The 18,113-nt window shown below is 40.3% G+C and overlaps 1 protein-coding gene across 4 annotated transcripts in view; it reads left to right on the top strand.

The window, feature by feature from the left end:
* LOC121313469 (lysyl oxidase homolog 3B-like) overlaps window positions 1-18,113 on the top strand; it is a 76,480-nt gene that overhangs the window by 22,728 nt on the left and 35,639 nt on the right. For all 4 annotated transcript variants that reach the window (XM_041246486.1, XM_041248080.1, XM_041247221.1 and 1 more), the window contains 3 exons: window positions 2,596-2,807; window positions 10,042-10,098; window positions 11,844-11,909. In XM_041246486.1, coding sequence (XP_041102420.1) covers window positions 2,596-2,807; window positions 10,042-10,098; window positions 11,844-11,909 — 335 coding nt within the window. The remainder of the gene's footprint in view (window positions 1-2,595; window positions 2,808-10,041; window positions 10,099-11,843; window positions 11,910-18,113) is intronic.

Here is an 18,113-nt window from a genome sequence, read left to right on the forward strand (position 1 = left end):
GATAGATTCAGTGCTGAGTAAACTTGGAGTAACTTCTAGAACTTTCTAGAACGTTCCAGTAATATATATAGTTTTATAAATACAGGGGCCTTAAGCCCACCAGTTCTGTTTAGTTCCAGCTGCCTAAGTGGATACATATCTGCATTTTTCTGAGATGGCATCAAGAGCCTGCAAGCATCCGGCAGACGCATTTTGCTATGTCTGCTGCCAATTTATCAAGACAAGAACGAAAAAGTACTCCGTGGAAGCATCTGCTAAGATGTGTGAGGCCTACAAGGCATATTTCGGCATGCCTGTCGGGGATCAAGACAAACCCTGGGCACCTCATTTCACCTACGAGCACTGCAAAAAATACCTCTGGAAAGTAAGATGGACAATTGTTGCTCTGAATTTTATGTTATAAAATTTGTTAACATTTTTAAAATTGTAAAAGTTTTTAATTTTAAAATGTTTTACAATTTTCAGTGTTATTGAAAAAATATATCATATATGAAAAATGTTGCGAGAATCTCTTACACATTAGTCATGGGTGAAATAAATGTATTTTTGTAGGATGGTACAGAGGGGAAAAGAGAGCCATGAAGTTCGCTATCCCAAGAATTTGGCGGGAACCCACTGACCACTCAAGCAACTGCTACTTCTGCATGGTGGACCCTTCCAAACGTCAGACTGGCAAGAATGCACCTGCTATAACGTATCCGGACCTTCCTTCATCCATCGCCCTGGTGCCACACTGCCATGAGCTCCCCGTACCCACTCCTCAGGAGAGAGAACATCCGTCTTTAGAAGAGAGCAGCAAGTCAGAGAGCGAGGAAGACGTTGTAGATCCAGATGACAATTTCAGAGGTGGAGCTGAGGAGAGAAACCCATACTACCCCAACCAAAAAGACCTCAACGACTTGATTAGAGATCTTGGTCTCACCAAGTCCAATGCCGAGCTTTTGACGTCTAGGCTCAAGCAGTGGAACTTGTTGGATGAAAGTGTGCAAGTCGCAGATCAGAGGAAGCGTCACCAACCTTTTTCCAGCTTCTTCACCCATCAAGATGGGCTCTGCTTCTGCCACAATGTGACCAGTCTGTTCGAGGCAATCGGAATCGCCTGTAACCAGAATGAGTGGCGCCTCTTCATTGACAGCTCATCCAGGAGCCTCAAAGCCGTGCTGCTCCATAATGGTAACAAGTACCCGTCTCTTCCCCTGGCTCACTCGGTGCACCTCAAAGTGGATTACAACAGCATCAAGACCTTGCTGGACGCCTTGAAGTATGATGAGTACGGCTGGGAGGTCATGGGAGACTTAAAAATGGCGGCATTCCTGATGGGTCTCAAAGGCAGTTTTATCAAGTTTCCCTGCTATCTTTGCCTTTGGGACAGCAGGGACACCAAGGCGCACTACCACAGGTGGGACTGGCCACAGCGGACCGAGTTCTCTGTGGGGAGGAACAACGTCAAGTGGGAGCCACTGGTGGACCCCCGGAAGGTGCTGATGCCACCACTGCACATCAAATTGGGCCTTATGAAACAATTTGTCAGAGCTCTAGATAAGGAGTCGGCAGCCTTCAAGTACCTTCAAGACTTCTTCCCTAAGCTGTCTGAGGCAAAGGTCAAAGGTGGTGTCTTCGTCTGACCACAGATAAAGAAGATCCTGGAGTGCAATGATTTCCCCAAGAAGCGTACTAGTAAGGAGAAAGCGGCTTGGAACAGTTTCGTCGCAGTGGTTCGGGGCTTCCTGGGCAATCACAAGGCTGAAAACTATGTGGAGCTGGTTGAGACTCTGGTAAAGAATTACGGCACAATGGGCTGTAGGATGTCCCTCAAAGTCCATATCCTTGATGCTCATCTTGATAAATTCACGGAGAACATGGGAGCGTATTCAGAGGAGCAAGGCGAGCACTTCCACCAGGATATACTGGACTTTGAACGCCGCTACCAAGGACAGTATAACGAGAACATGATGGGAGACTATGTTTGGGGGCTGATTCATGAAAGTGATTTACAGTATAATCGTAAATCTCGAAAAACTACTCACTTCTAAATCTTTTGTAGTCATTTTTGTATTACTTTAGTATAAATACATGTTAATTTGGATTCATATGTTGTTTTTTTCTGACTTTATGTGAACGAAAAGAAACAAATTCGCCCGTTTTCTCATTGGAAAGAGGTAAATTTCAAAATATCACTGTCCTGGTTACAAAAGCAAAGTTTGTGGGGAATAATAGCCATTTTCTACACTTCTGAGGCATAAGCAATTAGGAAATAACACTTACTACCCAGGAACAAAAATTGTGTTACATTGTGTAATCTGTATTTAAGGAGAGGATCAATTATTTTTTGCTATTTTGGATAGAAGTCATTGCGCACTGGATCTGTCTGAAGGATGCATGATGTTTCAAAATGCTTAAAAGGCTGTGCCTTGCATTGTAATAAGTATCCCTCTGATGTAAAAAAAAAAGAATAAGAATGGTAACCCACTTTGGTTCTAGCATTGTCATTCTATTCAGTTGCTTTCTGACATCAGTTTCCATTGATCTTTCTCAGGAGCAGCCTTCCATACTGTGTAGTTATCCTTGATTGAATTCCATCTCTCTGTATTCCAGGAGGTAGAAGAACGAGTGGAGGAGATCAGGCTCAGGCCTTTGGGTGCCATGGCTAAGAAGAGGCTGCCTATCACTGAAGGTATTGTGGAGGTCAAGTACAAGGGCAGCTGGGCTCAGATCTGCGATGATGGCTGGACTCCCAAAAACTCACGTGTCATCTGTGGCATGTTGGGATTCCCACAGGAGAGAAAGGTCAACAAGAATTTCTACAAGTAAGGCAACCTGAGGGTCTCATGCTGATCGCATGCTGCAGGGTTCAGCATTGAAGCATAAATGCACATCCATTTACAGTTCAATTTAAAGTGCGATGTTAATTCATCCATTAGGTCAAAAATACTTCAGTCTCTTGATGCAGAAAACTAGCAGACAATAATGCTTCTTAAAAACCTGTGAATCAATAGAAGTCACTTTTTCTGTCTTCTGGCAATCTGTTCCACATAGTAATGTATCAATGATCCAATCATGTATATAGAATAAGACCTTTTTTATGGCCAAAACAAGGTTGTTTGACGCATTTATCATGGATCGTGACCTATATGCATTAGTTACTATTGCTGTTTTGTGTGTGTGTGTGTGTGTGTGTGTGTGTATATATATTTATATATATATATGATATATATATATAGATATATATATATATATATATATATACCATTAAGAAAAATATAACATTTAAATTATTCTTGTTATATTGTTAAATTCCTTCCATATGGATTTGCTTTCTGTGCTGGATGTGAGCCAGGAACAGCCATAAGTGAAAGAGAAACTGTTAATGCTGCTCTCTTATGAATAGGTTTTGCAGAACGTGTTGATTTCTTCTAAAGCTTCCAGTAGCTATTGAGCAAAGGGAAAAAAGTGACCTGTGCTATATTCTCATTAATTTACATTTTTCATTACTCAAATGAATCATTAGGCACTGACACATCATTAGGCTCTGCTGTTTCTTTCACCCTGCCACAGTAAAGTTGCACTTTATTCTTATTCTTATTATTTAAAAATAAAAAGGACAGAACATCTCAGATTTGCCTTCAACTTATAGTAGCTGTTTAATATTGTACCTAATGACCTGATCTTCAGACTCTATACAACTCTGCAAAACTGATATTTTCAGTAAAAAAAAAAACAATTAAAAATTAAAAAGCCTCAAGAGCTAATGCTTTCAGCGTATACTTAAAGTAACAACAGTCTCAATGTACTGACAGGGCACTGTATGAAGTACCAGGGTATCTCCAACATAAACGAGGCGTTAATGAAGTTTGGATTAATTGCATAGTGAGATATTATGGATACACACTGTGTATGCACAAGAAAAACAGAGGTGCTTTACACAGAGGTTGCTATGTGGCTAAATGTCTTATATGATGTCAGTGTTCTACCAAAGAGTGTTAACAGTGCCTGCATAATACTGTACTACTAGTATGGCTTATAATAGACTTTTGTGATATAACTTTTTAGTTTCTTTGATTACATGATATTGAAATTATGTTCATATTATGTCTCAATCCTAAAATTCTAGGTGATGCAAAACTGGACACCATAGTTGTAGGTAACCATTGTATCCTTTGTTCTAAACTAAACCTCAGCATGACCACAGATTCTTAATAAATACTGGAACCCTCACTGTGAAATCATGCACTTGTGACAATTAGTATATTGCCAGCTTGAGATTGAAGGTTACTAAAGGAAGGCAAAACTGGAGCATAGGGCCTGACATGGAGTGTTTGGTTATGTTTTGTAATGTGATGTTAGATTTTGAAATGTCACATTTTAAAATGTTTCTCAATTTTTCTTCAACTATATGGAAAACTATAAAAAATGAAGAAACCCGCAACTCTGGCTATGTATATGGGACGCCCCTAAGAGACTTCTGCCTCAATCCAGCATGTAATACAAACTAATGCACACGCACACCTTAGTAAGACAACCCAAGATGAACTACTTACAGCACAGCAGTCTATTTTTTTTCCCCATCAGAGTTCAGTGCCAACACAGCAGAGGATAAAACAAGGGCAGTCTAGTCAGCACAAATGGTTGGCGCAGGATTGTGGAACCTACCAACTTTTGAAATTGGAGTCTCCTTGAATGTCGAAACGGTCTTTCGACCGACTTCGATAGATGACACATCCCTATTGATTTGATGTCAAAAAAACAAAAGTTTGACGTTAACCCTTAAATGAATACAGTCTTTAACTCAGTTCTGTATATATATATATAGTTATATATAATATATATATATGATGATATTATATATATATATTATATATATATTATATATATATTTTAAATTGCGTAAAAAAACAGTAACATGCATATACTGTACTGCTTGTCTTTTAATTTGCTGAACTATATAAGATCCAGCTTCATGGGGCCAGTGCGGTTTACAATAAAGCATTAGCCGTCTCTTTAAATCCTGCCACACTGCTTCTCCATCTGTATGTGTGCAGTCTGACGAATGTCTTTTAGGAAGTTACATTTAGGATGTAGACTTCACAAGTGCTAATCCCTAGAGCTGCCCTGGCTGGTCAAACAGAGGTGGTAGGGGGTGGATAACTGAGGACTTGTTGTCAAAGTCAATGTTACTGTAAAGGCTTGGAAAGATATCCATATGTGTACAATCCCGTTGATGATTTTGAAAGCAGATGTGATGGCTTCAGGTTACCACCAACATCACAGCAGCACTGATAGATGATAGGCTGTTCAATTGATAAGCATTGTGATATAACTATCCTTTTCCCCCTGTTGTAATATTTTTTTAACATTCTTGTAATATTACAGTATTCTGACATTCCCTCTTACACAGAGTCGAGGCCATGGTAAAATCAAATTATTTTCAACTCCTCCTGCTCCTTCCCTCCCTTGGATAGGTTTATTGCAGTACTTGTTAATGTAGGGTAGAACACACATGCATTCACCCTCTGTTGTGTCCTATAAATGTTAGCTTGCGTAAGTTCAGGAGGAGTGTAGCAAAGGGGGGTTTCCAATTTCCTGTCAATTAGTTCCTATTTATTATTTAAGCCCTGATCACTTGCACCTTTGCTGTCTAGCGTTTCGTTTTCCTCCTCCCCTCCTCCACCTTCTCTTACATGCCTTCGCATCGGTTGATCTGGGGGGCAAGTGATCTCACTTCCCCGACCTCAGGGCATGGCTTCAGCTAACCCTCGACCTTCAGGGGGGTTCTCACCATGTGAGTCAGAGTGGACCCCCGGCCACACTCTGTTCTTTCGCAGCTCCTGCGCTTATCTTGCCTCACTCAAGGTGTTCTATACTCTGTCTCAGTTTGGGACGTGGCTACTCATGCTTGAGTCCCATACTAACCTCTATGCCTTGTTCTTATCTCAGGTCCCAGGCAGCATGAAGTCTCAGCCAATTGGGGGTCTAACGAGCTCCCCTTTACAGAAGTCTCAGGAGCTGGGTACCTCGCCCTCTCTATCTCCTTTCGTGTCCCAGTCTCTGGGACCATCTTCCTCTGAGGGGCAGCTCCACGAGTCATAACCCTCATATATGTCTTCGGTTGCTGGGTCCTTCACCCCTGGGCTTGTGTCGGCATCGCCGCCCTCAGTCAGTGACCACTTTCTGTATCCTGTCTTCGGTTGCTGGGTCCTTCGCCCCTGGGCTCGTGTCGGCATCGCCTCCCTCAATCAGCTTCGCTGGTCGCTACTAGAGTGGGCCCCGCCTGCTCTTCTATTCTAGGTCCGGTCCTTTCTAGCCGGCACTCTCTCCTACTAACCTCTCCCTTCTGCTTCTTCTGCCCTATCTCTATCCATATCTCTACCCCCAGCTCACGCCTCGTGAACTTATAGTTGGCTGAATGTATGATTAAGAAACCTTTTGGAATCACGTTATCTATTCTAAATCAGCAGACAGTAAATACATGACAAATAACAGTTTCTGACATGCAGAGCTTCTCACAGTGGCCTTAACAAAAAGAAAACTAAAAAAAATCCAATTCAGAAATCAGAACCTTGATGATATATTTAGAACTAACATGGTTTTTTATTTTCACACACGCCTACAAAACCTCAAAGGAGGTGAAACACTTTTCCTTTGACTGTCTGCTTTTGAAATATGGGTGTCAGCCAGCCGAGCAAAGGGTTAGATAGCAGCTTGGCATCCCCAGTCCCAGGAAGTCTTGGTTGTTCCAAGTCAATGCAGTAGTTTGCCTCCTTACACAGTATGGCTCCAGTAGCTAAGTCAGGCCTTGACCAAACACTTTTCTGTTTTGCACCACCCTATAGAATTAGCTAATTTTGCTTCATACAGTCAAATAAAACCTGTTGAATAATGTTACGTTAAATAAAGGATTAAATTATGTTTATATAGCATAACAAAGTAAGCGCACCAGTGAAGGGCTTCCCATGTTGCCTTCTTTTTAAACAGGTTTTACCCTGCAATCGTCATTTTATATTGTGATTGTTGTGCCAGTGCCTAATGATTCATTTGAGTAATAATGCTAGCCTCTGTTCTGCACTGCTCTTTCCTGGTGGAATGGAATAGTCTGGAAACATGGAACAGGCTGTACTTTTGTTTAGCTTTTGTTTTTTTTATAATTACATTTTAATGGAAACAATATGTTTTCCTGTAGCTAGACTGTTTACAGGAGGACTGAGGATATGGAAAATGTAAAAAAAAAAAATATATATATATATATATATATATATATATATATATATATATAAAAATGTTGTTAGATTATTTAAATTTTTGTTTTGGTTTGGTTTGTTTTTTATGTATTTAAAAACATCCTGTCGCTTTGTTGTCCCTGAACTGCCATGCTGGCTTATTGATGCTTTGTTAATTCCAGGCCAGTCTGAAAACAACAAAACTTCTGCAAAGTTGGATTGCTTTCTTTGAGCTTCTGATTTTAACCCCAGTGGACCACTTATGTGGTTTCTTGCACTGTCTACTGAGCAGGTTGATTTTAATAAAATATCTGAAACCTCATACTATGCCAAAAATCCAACAGCGTCTCCAATAATAAAAAAAAAAAAAAGGTTTTTATAGGTACTATGAAAGAAGAAAGAGCCAATGCAACTGCTATAACCGTTATGAGAAAGAATATGTCCAAACAATACAACAATAGGGTTACTTTAAAAAAATGTAAATGTTCTTTCCCTCACACTATTTCCTGATGGCAATAGAGAAGCGATGCTGCTGTTCTCTGATTGGCTGAGCTGTTTTATATCTGGTGTGCCACATGTTGACTTGTGTGTGAGAAAGCAGAAGGCCAGCAGTTTCGTAAGGGGCTTCAGAGTGATGAATCACAGTGCGAGGGAACCGCACACACATCTTCAATCCAATGTGAATTTCACTGGCGGCTGTCTCCAGGGTAACCAAAGGGCATTGGAGGTCGCAGCCTGACTATGTAATACAAGCCAGCTTGACTAGAAGGCAGAAAAGCAGACTTGTCATTTTTACAGCTGGCCTGGAGTTTACAGTATGCTGCAGGATAGTCAAATACCAGACCAGCTGTGTATTTGAAGGTTTGGGAAGCCCATGTATATTACATAATAATGAGTATCAGTCTGCTCTAAATTGGATGATATCGTTTCTGGTAGTAAATTAAGCTCTGTAGTTAGCAGAATCTTATCTTCACCTTGTGTTTGATGTCCCGTTGTCAGAGAATGTGACCCCTTCAACCCCTTCAACTGCTTTCTTATGGGACCTTCATAAGAAAGCAGTTTCCATGCAGTGCAAAATTCACATGAACCAAGAAATCACAGACAAAATGTTCACATGTGTTTCTTCATTACACTAGGCTTCACATTTGCAAGGAAACTGGAGGATTGACAGGCAGCTGTGTCACCTACTCTAATGTTACACAATTACACCTGCTGTACAGATGACAGGCAGGTTTATTCAGTAACTGCGTGAAAGAATGTGTACAGAATATGTGTTACAGCATCGTTTCACATACAGAGTTTACAATCTGCACTAAAATACACTGGCTGAGTAACTGAGCCAGCTAGCTAAGTGAATGTAGGAATGTTTCCAGATGAGATTGCATGGCAAGGGGTTCTCTTGGCATTACAAATGTTAAAGAAATTAAATCAGCTTTATAGGGTGACTACAAACGAATGTTTGGTGGTTTGTTGTACGTGAAATCCTGGAACCTGGCAACAAATTTCCTTCAGCCACCAGCATGTGAAGAACATTGCGTTCCTGGGCAGAATCCAGGGCCAAAGAGAATAGGCCTTAGATCTGAGTACTACTCAACAAACTAGATCCAAACATACAAGCATCTGCCTTTGGCATCATGTGTTTGGTTTATACCATTTATATTAGCACAAACTGTGCATTTGTTTAGGCACTGGAGTTGCGTCATAAAGAACTCATTAAGACCGTTATTACCCAAAAATGTTTAGACTCAAGCTCAACTACTAGCTTTCTTTAAAAGGATGAATTTACTGCCAGCATACTCAAATTTTAACAGCTTGTGTTTGTTTTTACAACTCAGGCACGCATTGAAGGGGTGGAGGGAGATGTTAAGGCTAGGTATACATTAATTGATGGGTAAACCTGAACCATGACTTACAAACATCTGTATTTAAGTTGCATGCTCATCCGTCAATCTTTATCTGAAACATTTTCCTACTGGACTTTTTGTCTTGTAGTTTCACATCCAACAAAATGTGGGTCTACCAGGGATGCAGTACATTCCCACCTCCTGCCCCCCGCCCGACTTCCTGCCCCCCATACGACATTCTGCCCCGTGCCCAACGTCCTGCCCCCAGCCACCTGCACGACATTCTACCCCCCACACAACATTCTGCCCCCCTCCCCTCCTGCATGATGTTCTGCCCCCTGCACAAGCGTTCTGGGTCCCCCTGCACGTGCTCCAAGCCGGGGCCCCTGACCCACCATGACGTACTAACCCCAGATGGGGTCCCCCCTCCCCCAGTACTGTAAGACGAGGCCCCCCCTGCACGACATTTTACCTCCCACACAACATTCTGTCCCCCGCCCCCTGCATGAAGTTCTGCCCCCCCCGCACGATGTTCTGCCCCCCCTGCACAAGTTGATTCCTGACGGTGTGTTAAGAGACTGTTTTTTTCACGGGATTTAAAGACAAGACTTACGGGTAAGCTGAACACAATATTCTAGATGAGGTCTTACTAATGCACTGTAAAGTTTGTCTGTGCTACAAATATATTCTGCTACCCTGGTGTCTTCCATACAAGTTTCTTTCATTTTACTCAGTTCCTATAGTTTTTCCCCAACCCATGTACTGTTCAACCTCCTACAATGCCTGTATTTTGTAGCAGTTTTAGTTGGAATTACTGATATGGGTTGATTCACAGATTTTTAAAAAGGTCATTGCGTCTGAAGTCTGTTTTATTGAAATCTCCTGTTGTCAGTAATTGTGATACTACCTGTATTGCTGATGCCAATGCTGTTAAATCTGTACATTATGCACCTTGACCAGGTTTTACCATTTCACTATTGCAGACGAATAAAAAAGAGGGACGCTAAGACTAAAGGCAAGATTATTGGGTCCGGCAACAGGTAATTCTGTGAGGGAAAGTCCATGTGTGCTTCTTTTCCTACTTGAGTGTTGCAATATATTTCTTGTTGTTTGAAGTCTGTGAGCAAATAATACATATCGCTTCTTGTGAAACCGAGTTCCACCTTGCAGAGCTGTCTCTTTGGAACTGTAGGGATGCCTGGGATGTCCTTCACTCCAGCATGTTTGAACTAGAGACAGGAATTTTACAATGGAAACGTAAAGCTTCTGAATACTGAACTTGTATGCTCTAGTGTATACTTATACACCTAGTTAAGTGTATACAAATACACTGCCAGGCACAAAATGAGGACCGCTGAGGTAAAGTATACCAGGTTCAAAAGCAACCCCAAGGAGAAACACAAATTTTATGTGAAGAATTTAATAGATTTAATTTCAGGGCTTTGGTTTTTCTTTGTAAAATTCCTTATGCAAGGTGACAGGTGAATCCATCGGAATTCTCACTAGGTCTTGGACAACATTTTAAAGTTTCAACTAACCGACTGCCATCCATTTGTTGTAGGAACTAGGGAACAACTGTACACCAATGTTAAAAGCATCTCTGTGTTTCTTTAATGCCAGTATTTTGCTAATTTCCTTCAAACGTCAAAAGGTTCCCATCAATTCCCAATTCCCAAAGAAGGTTTTTGAAACTTTCCCTGTTGTCCTATCCTTAATACCTTCACAATATGCACCATGTTTGCCATAGACGCTAATCATGTCACTGTGTATCTTCATCAAAAGTTGAAGCTGATTCAGGAAACTGGAATCCGCTTGCCTGGATGCTTGTTAAAGGGGAATTTTATCTAATAACTTTTTGAATGATCACAGTTTTACCCAGTTAGAAGACTATAGCAATGCTATGTTAACTGGTAATCTAGGCTGGATTTGTAAGTGAGATGATAATGATGATGATGAAGCAATCTATCATCCTGGTTTCCAAACAATAAACAAGAATTTCTAGAAGGTATTTGTAAACCTTTCCCTTTAACTCTAAGATGAGCCCACTGCTGGACAATGGGGCATTTACACAAATAAAACATTGCATGTGTCTGCTTTGCTTCGGTCACTTAACTGAATGCATTCCGTTCTGCACTTGGGGTCGTACCTCACTGGCTGCTTGATTTGCAGAACCTGTCCTAATATGTTTTCATTGCCAGGGGTTCAAGTAACTGCTTTTCGGCACCCTGAGGCCCCTGAGCGAAGGGATAGCAGGCTCAACTGCTGCACACTGAGAAACACAAAATCAGCTTGGAAGGGGCTAAATGTTACACTTTCATTATGATTCATTATGACTTCATTAAAGTTTATTGCCCAAACTTGGAAAAGCTGTCTATTTGGACCCCTGTACAGTGTAGTATGTCAATAAGTAACAATAGAAAATGCTGCTTGTGAATGTTTTATTACTAATAAACAAACTTTATTGTTATTCCTGCTATGTAGCATATGAATCATTGTTTTAAATTTAGGAATTCATGTTTTTTTTTTTTTTTTATAATCACAATAATATCTTAGTACACTGCACCTGATATAAGTGTACCATGGTATTTAGACTATGAAGACCATTTAAGTAGTACAGCTGTATATAAATATAGCTAAGAAAATCCATGTATCATAGAAACTGTGACACACATACACACATATAGTAAACAGGGTATATGTGCATGTGAATCTAATCTGAAATAGCAGTTAAAAAAAAGTCCATGTTGCTGTGGAAGGATCTATGATCACTATCTTTGCTTTACAGGGAGAAATCCAAACCTAAACCAAAGCCTAAGTCTAAATTGAATGAGGACGCTGAGTCAGGCACAAGGTAATAATGCCGGGAAAAATAATAAACATCTGCTCCATTGTTTCTAAGTCAGAATGGCCTAGATACTAGCTAACTCACACTCCTATCAGAATCACTGCAAACCCCTACTAACAGTCAAAAACAAACTCACACTCCTTTCAGAATCACTGCAAACCCCTGCTAACAATCAAACGCAAACCCACACTCCTTTCAGAATCACTACAAACCCCTATTAACAATTAAACAAAAACTCACACTCCTTTCAGAATCAATGCAAAACTCTACAAACAATCAAACACAAACTCACACTTCTTTCAGAATCACTGAAAACCCCTACTAACAATCAAACACAAACTCACACTCCTTTCAGAATCACTGCAAACCCCTACTAACAATCAAACACAAACTCACACTCCTTTCAGAATCACTGCAAACCCCTTCTAACAATCAAACACAAACTCACACTCCTTTCAGAATCACTGCAAAACCCTACTAACAATCAAACACAAACTCACACTCCTTTCAGAATCACTGCAAACCCCTACTAACAATCAAACACAAACTCACACTCCTTTCAGAATCACTGCAAACCCCTACTAACAATCAAACACAAACTCACACTCCTTTCAGAATCACTGCAAAACCCTACTAACAATCAAACACAAACTCACACTCCTTTCAGAATCACTGCAAACCCCTACTAACAATTAAACACAAACCCACACTCCTTTCAGTATCACTGCAAACCCCTTCTAACAATCAAACACAAACTCACACTCCTTTCAGAATCACTGCAAACCCCTACTAACAACAAACACAAACTCACACTCCTTTCAGAATCACTGCAAACAATCCACCTAACAATCTAACAATCAAACACAAACTCACACTCCTTTCAGAATCACTGCAAAACCTACTAACAATCAAACACAAACTCACACTCCTTTCAGAATCACTGCAAACCCCTACTAACAATCAAACACAAACTCACACTCCTTTCAGAATCACTGCAAACCCCTTCTAACAATCAAACACAAACTCACACTCCTTTCAGAATCACTGCAAACCCCTACTAACAATCAAACACAAACTCACACTCCTTTCAGAATCACTGCAAAACCCCTTCTAACAATTAAACACAAAACTCACACTCCTTTCAGAATCACTGCAAACCCCTACTAACAATCAAACACAAACTCACACTCCTTTCAGAATCACTGCAAACCCCTACTAACAATCAAACACAAACTCACACTCCTTTCAGAATCACTGCAAACCCCTTCTAACAATCAAACACAAACTCACACTCCTTTCAGAATCACTGCAAACCCCTACTAACAATCAAACACAAACTCACACTCCTTTCAGAATCACTGCAAACCCCTACTAACAATCAAACACAAACTCACACTCCTTTCAGAATCACTGCAAACCCCTTCTAACAATCAAACACAAACTCACACTCCTTTCAGAATCACTGCAAACCCCTACTAACAATCAAACACAAACTCACACTCCTTTCAGAATCACTGCAAACCCCTACTAACAATCAAACACAAACTCACACTCCTTTCAGAATCACTGCAAACCCCATACTAACAATCAAACACAAACTCACACTCCTTTCAGAATCACTGCAAACCCCTACTAACAATCAAACACAAACTCACACTCCTTTCAGAATCACTGCAAAACCCTACTAACAATCAAACACAAACTCACACACCTTTCAGAATCACTGCAAACCCCTACTAACAATCAAACACAAACTCACACTCCTTTCAGAATCACTGCAAACCCCTACTAACAATCAAACACAAACTCACACTCCTTTCAGAATCACTGCAAACCCCTACTAACAATCAAACACAAACTCACACTTCTTTCAGAATCACTGCAAAACCCTAACTCAAACACAAACACACTCCTTTCAGAATCACTGCAAACCCCTACTAACAATCAAACACAAACTCACACACCTTTCAGAATCACTGCAAAACCAGAATACTAACAATCAAACACAAACTCACACTCCTTTCAGAATCACTGCAAACCCCTACTAACAATCAAACACAAACTCACACTCCTTTCAGAATCACCTTTCAGAATCACTGCAAAACCCTACTAACAATTCAAACACAAACTCACACTCCTTTCAGAATCACTGCAAAACCATACTAACAATCAAACACAAACTCACACTCCTTTCAGAATCACTGCAAACCCCTACTAACAATTAAACAAACACAAACTCAAACACAAACTCACACTCCTTTCAGAATCACTGCAAACCCCTACTAACAATCAAACACAAACTCACACTCCTTTCAGAATCACTGCAAACCCCTTCTAACAATCAAACACAAACTCACACTCCTTTCAGAATCACTGCAAACCCCTACTAACAATCAAACACAAACTCACACTCCTTTCAGAATCACTGCAAACCCCTACTAACAATCAAACACAAACTCACACTCCTTTCAGAATCACTGCAAACCCCTACTAACAATCAAACACAAACTCACACTCCTTTCAGAATCACTGCAAAACCCTTTCTGACAATCAAACACAAACTCACACTCCTTTCAGAATCACTGCAAAACCCTACTAACAATCAAACACAAACTCACACTCACACTCCTTTCAGAATCACTGCAAACCCCTACTAACAATCAAACACAAACTCACACTCCTTTCAGAATCACTGCAAAACCCAATTCTAACAATCAAACACAAACTCACACTCCTTTCAGAATCACTGCAAACCCCTACTAACAATCAAACACAAACTCACACTCCTTTCAGAATCACTGCAAACCCCTTCTAACAATCAAACACAAACTCACACTCCTTTCAGAATCACTGCAAACCCCTACTAACAATCAAACACAAACTCACACTCCTTTCAGAATCACTGCAAACCCCTACTAACAATCAAACACAAACTCACACTCCTTTCAGAATCACTGCAAACCCCTACTAACAATCAAACACAAACTCACACTCCTTTCAGAATCACTGCAAACCCCTACTAACAATCAAACACAAACTCACACTCCTCTCGGAATCACTGCAAACCCCTACTAACAATCAAACACAAACTCACACTCCTTTCAGAATCACTGAAAACTCTTTCTGACAATCAAACACAAGCTCACACACCTTTCAGAATCACTGCAAAACCATACTAACAATTAAACACAAACTCACACTCCTTTCAGAATCACTGCAAAACCTGATTAGCAATCAAACACAAACTCGCACTACTTTCAGAATCACTGCAAATCCCTTCTAACAATCAAACACAAACACACACTCCTTTCAGAATCACTGCAAAACCCTACTAACAATCAAACACAAACTCACACTCCTTTCAGAATCACTGCAAACCCCTACTAACAATCAAACACAAACTCACACTCCTTTCAGAATCACTGCAAACCCCTACTAACAATCAAACACAAACTCACACTCCTTTCAGAATCACTGCAAAACCCTACTAACAATCACTGCAAACACAAACAAACCACACTCCTTTCAGAATCACTGCAAACCTCTACTAACAATCAAACACAAACTCACACTCCTTTCAGAATCACTGCAAACCCCTACTAACAATCAAACACAAACTCACACTCCTTTCAGAATCACTGCAAACCCCTACTAACAATCAAACACAAACCCACACTCCTTTCAGAATCACTGCAAACCCCTTCTAACAATCAAACACAAACTCACACTCCTTTCAGAATCACTGCAAACCCCTACTAACAATCAAACACAAACTCACACTCCTTTCAGAATCACTGCAAACCCCTACTAACAATCAAACACAAACTCACACTCCTTTCAGAATCACTGCAAACCTCTACTAACAATTAAACACAAACCCACACTCCTTTCAGAATCACTGCAATAACTAACAATCAAACACCAACTCACACACCTTTCAGAATCACTGCAAACCCCTACTAACAATCAAACACAAACCCACACTCCTTTCAGAATCACTGCAAACCCCTTCTAACAATCAAACACAAACTCACACTCCTTTCAGAATCACTGCAAACCCCTACTAACAATCAAACACAAACTCACACTCCTTTCAGAATCACTGCAAACCCCTTCTAACAACAAACAACAAACACAACTCACACTCCTTTCAGAATCACTGCAAACCCCTACTAACAATCAAACACAAACTCACACTACTTTCAGAATCACTGCAAACCTATTCTAACAATCAAACATAAACCCACACTCCTTTCAGAATCACTGCAAACCCATTCTAACAATCAAACACAAACTCACACACCTTTCAGAATCACTGCAAAACCCTACTAACAATTAAACACAAACTCACACTCCTTTCAGAATCACTGCAAACCCCTTCTAACAATCAAACACAAACTCACACTCCTTTCAGAATCACTGCAAACCCCTACTAACAATCAAACACAAATCACACTCCTTTCAGAATCACTGCAAAAACTAACAATCAAACACAAACTCACACACCTTTCAGAATCACTGCAAAACCATACTAACAATGCAAACCCCTACTAACAATCAGACACAAACTCACTTCTTTCAGAATCACTGCAAACCCCTTCTAATAATCAAACTCACACTCCTTTCAGAATCACTGCAAACCCCTACTAACAATCAAACACAAACTCACACTCCTTTCAGAATCACTGCAAAACCCCTTCTAACAATCAAACACAAACTCACACTCCTTTCAGAATCACTGCAAACCCCTTTCAGAACTACAATCAAACACAAACCCACACTCCTTTCAGAATCAATAACAATCAAACACAAACTCACACTCCTTTCAGAATCACTGCAAACCCCTACTAACAATCAAACACAAACTCACACTCCTTTCAGAATCACTGCAAACCCCTTCTAACAATCAAACACAAACTCACACTCCTTTCAGAATCACTGCAAACCCCTACTAACAATCAAACACAAACTCACACTCCTTTCAGAATCACTGCAAACCCCTACTAACAATCAAACACAAACTCACACTCCTTTCAGAATCACTGCAAACCCCTACTAACAATCAAACACAAACAAACCCACACTCCTTTCAGAATCACTGCAAACCCCTACTAACAATCAAACACAAACCTCACACTCCTTTCAGAATCACTGCAAACCCCTACTAACAATCAAACACAAACACACTCCTTTCAGAATCACTGCAAAACTAACAATCAAACACAAACTTCCTTTCAGAATCACTGCAAACCTCTACTAACAATCAAACACAAACTCACACTCCTTTCAGAATCACTGCAAACCCCTACTAACAATCAAACACAAACTCACACTCCTTTCAGAATCACTGCAAACCCCTTCTAACAATCAAACACAAACTCACACTCCTTTCAGAATCACTGCACAAACCCCTCCTTTCAGAACAATGCAAACCCCTTCTAACAACAAACACACACTCCTTTCAGAATCACTGCAAACCCCTACTAACAATCAAACACAAACTCACACTCCTTTCAGAATCACTGCAAACCCCTACTAACAATCAAACACAAACAAACTCACACTCCTTTCAGAATCACTGCAAACCCCTACTAACAATCAAACACAAACTCACACTCCTTTCAGAATCACTGCAAACCCCTTAAACACAAACTAACAATCAAACACAAACTCACACTCCTTTCAGAATCACTGCAAACCCCTACTAACAATCAAACACAAACTCACACTCCTTTCAGAATCACTGCAAACCCCTACTAACAATCAAACACAAACTCACACTCCTTTCAGAATCACTGCAAACACCAAACACAAACCCACACTCCTTTCAGAATCACTGCAAACCCATTCTAACAATCAAACACAAACTCACACTCCTTTCAGAATCACTGCAAACCCCTACTAACAATCAAACACAAACTCACACTCCTTTCAGAATCACTGCAAAACCCTACTAACAAAAACCCTCAAACTCAGAATCACTGCAAACCCCTTCTAACAATCAAACACAAACTCACACTCCTTTCAGAATCACTGCAAACCTAACTCAAACACAAACTAACAATCAAACACAAACACAAAACTCACACTCCTTTCAGAATCACTGCAAACCCCTACTAACAATCAAACACAAACTCACCCTCCTTTCAGAATCACTGCAAACCCCTACTAACAATCAAACACAAACTCACACTTCTTTCAGAATCACTG

This window comes from Polyodon spathula, chromosome 1, assembly GCF_017654505.1.
Source record: "Polyodon spathula isolate WHYD16114869_AA chromosome 1, ASM1765450v1, whole genome shotgun sequence".
NCBI classification, from domain to species: domain Eukaryota; kingdom Metazoa; phylum Chordata; class Actinopteri; order Acipenseriformes; family Polyodontidae; genus Polyodon; species Polyodon spathula.